The sequence below is a fragment of the Psammomys obesus genome, unplaced genomic scaffold (genome assembly GCF_907164565.1).
Source record: "Psammomys obesus unplaced genomic scaffold, mPsaObe1.curated_primary_1811, whole genome shotgun sequence".
NCBI lineage: Eukaryota > Metazoa > Chordata > Mammalia > Rodentia > Muridae > Psammomys > Psammomys obesus.
Window position 1 is genome coordinate 1 of NW_026596814.1, and position 1,779 is coordinate 1,779.

The 1,779-nt window shown below is 50.8% G+C and overlaps 1 protein-coding gene across 1 annotated transcript; it reads right to left on the reverse strand.

The window, feature by feature from the left end:
- Positions 1-6: 6 nt before the first annotated feature.
- LOC129670243 (H-2 class I histocompatibility antigen, alpha chain-like) lies at positions 7-1,465 on the reverse strand. Its single transcript, XM_055598723.1, is given in 5 exon segments — positions 7-316; positions 743-775; positions 952-1,068; positions 1,250-1,372; positions 1,375-1,465. Coding segments are annotated over 5 exon segments (294 nt in total). The 5' UTR covers positions 1,391-1,465; the 3' UTR covers positions 7-311.
- Between the last annotated feature and the right edge of the window lie 314 nt (positions 1,466-1,779).

Here is a 1,779-nt window from a genome sequence, read left to right on the forward strand (position 1 = left end):
CATGAACAATCAAGGTCACATTCAGATTCTCACTTTCAGTGGGGAAGGGAGGAGCTGCAGCTCAGGGCAGCATGGAGCTGACAGGATGGAGATGTCCCCTCCTGCCTGTCTGGACCAGGAAGGTTGGCTGTGGAAGGGAACGCAGGGCAGAGCAAGGAGCGGGTGGTGGTGTGCAGGGCTGGGCTGGGCTGTCCAGTTCCTCACACTGAGCCCACAGAATCACAGGAAACATAAAGAGAACTGAGGGCTCTGGACATCACAGGAGGGACCTGAACACATCATCTGTCACGGTTCCCTCCAGGCAGCTGTCTTCATGCTAGAGAAAGCGAGTCATTAACAGTCAGTATGAAGACAACATCCAACAAACTACCCCTCACTCAAAGGAGAGTCCAGAAATCCCTGATTCTCAGTCATGTCCACTTTGCCCCTCCCCAAATCAGATCCCAGAGTGTCACCTCTACAATCTGAGAGAGACACATCAGAGTTCTGAGTGCTGTTACTCCCTAGGGAAAAAAAAATACATATATATATACATATATATATATACACACATACACACACACACACACACACACACACACACATATATATATATATAAAATATAAATATATATTTCATTGCAAGGTACAACCCAGACCCCCAGAAGATTTAGATGCAGGAGCTATTATGGTCTGGCTGAGCTCCCCATCATCTCCAGCTTCACCCCAAGGGCCTCAGGGACAATCCTGCTCCCACACTTACCTGGAGCTGGAGCATAGTCCCCTCCTTTTCCACCTGTGAGAAGAAAGGCCATGAGAGACCAGAGAAGACCCCGGCCCTAGGAAGTTTCCAGAACTGAGAGCAGACCCAGTTAGAGACAGTAGCAATGAGGGTGTGGATGTGTTTCCATTAGTGAGCAGAGCATACTTCTAAAAGTGCTGAGAGAAAACCCAGACCCTGCCCTCTCCTACCTGTGTTTCTCTTCCTCTTCCTCACAACAGCCACCACAGCTCCAATGATGACCACAGCAACAAGGACAACCAGAACAGCAATGACTGCCATGATGGGGACAGTGGGCTGAGGAGGCTCTGGGAAGAGAAGGGCAGGAAGGGAAGGTGAGGGTCATGACTGCAGCTCTCAGCCCCGACCTGCTCAGGGTCTGCACAAGGCTCCAGGTCTCCTGACCCCAGCTCTGCACCCACAGACTCCTTACCCCAGCTCTTCACCCACAGCTTCTTTACCCCAGCTCTGCACCCACAGCCTCCTTACCCCATCTCAGGGTGAGGGGCTCAGGCAGACCCTCATGCTGCACATGGCATGTGTAATGCTGCTCCTTCCCAGGAGGCACCACCACAGCTGCCCACTTCTGGAAGGTTCCATCCCCTGAAGGCTGGTCTCCACAATCTCCATGTCCTGGGTCAGGTCCTCCCCCTCCAACTGCCAGGTCAGGCTGATGTCAGCAGGGTAGAAGCCCAGGGCCCAGCACCTCAGGGTGATGTGACCTTGAGGTCTGGTGTGATGGGTCACATGTGCTTTTGGGGGATCTGTGCAGAAGATTCAAAATTTTTCACAATTAAGGGGCTGGAGAGATGGCTCAGAGATTAAGAGCTCTGCCTGTTCTTCCAGCGGTCCTGAGTTCAATTCCCAGCAAATACACTATGGCTCACAATTATCTACCATGGGATCTGATGCCCTCTTCTGGCATGAAGGTATACATGCAGATCGAGCACTCATTCATAAAATAATGTTTTGTTTTTAATCCACAATTTACAAGGTAAAGTGAAATCTGCAAAGACAAA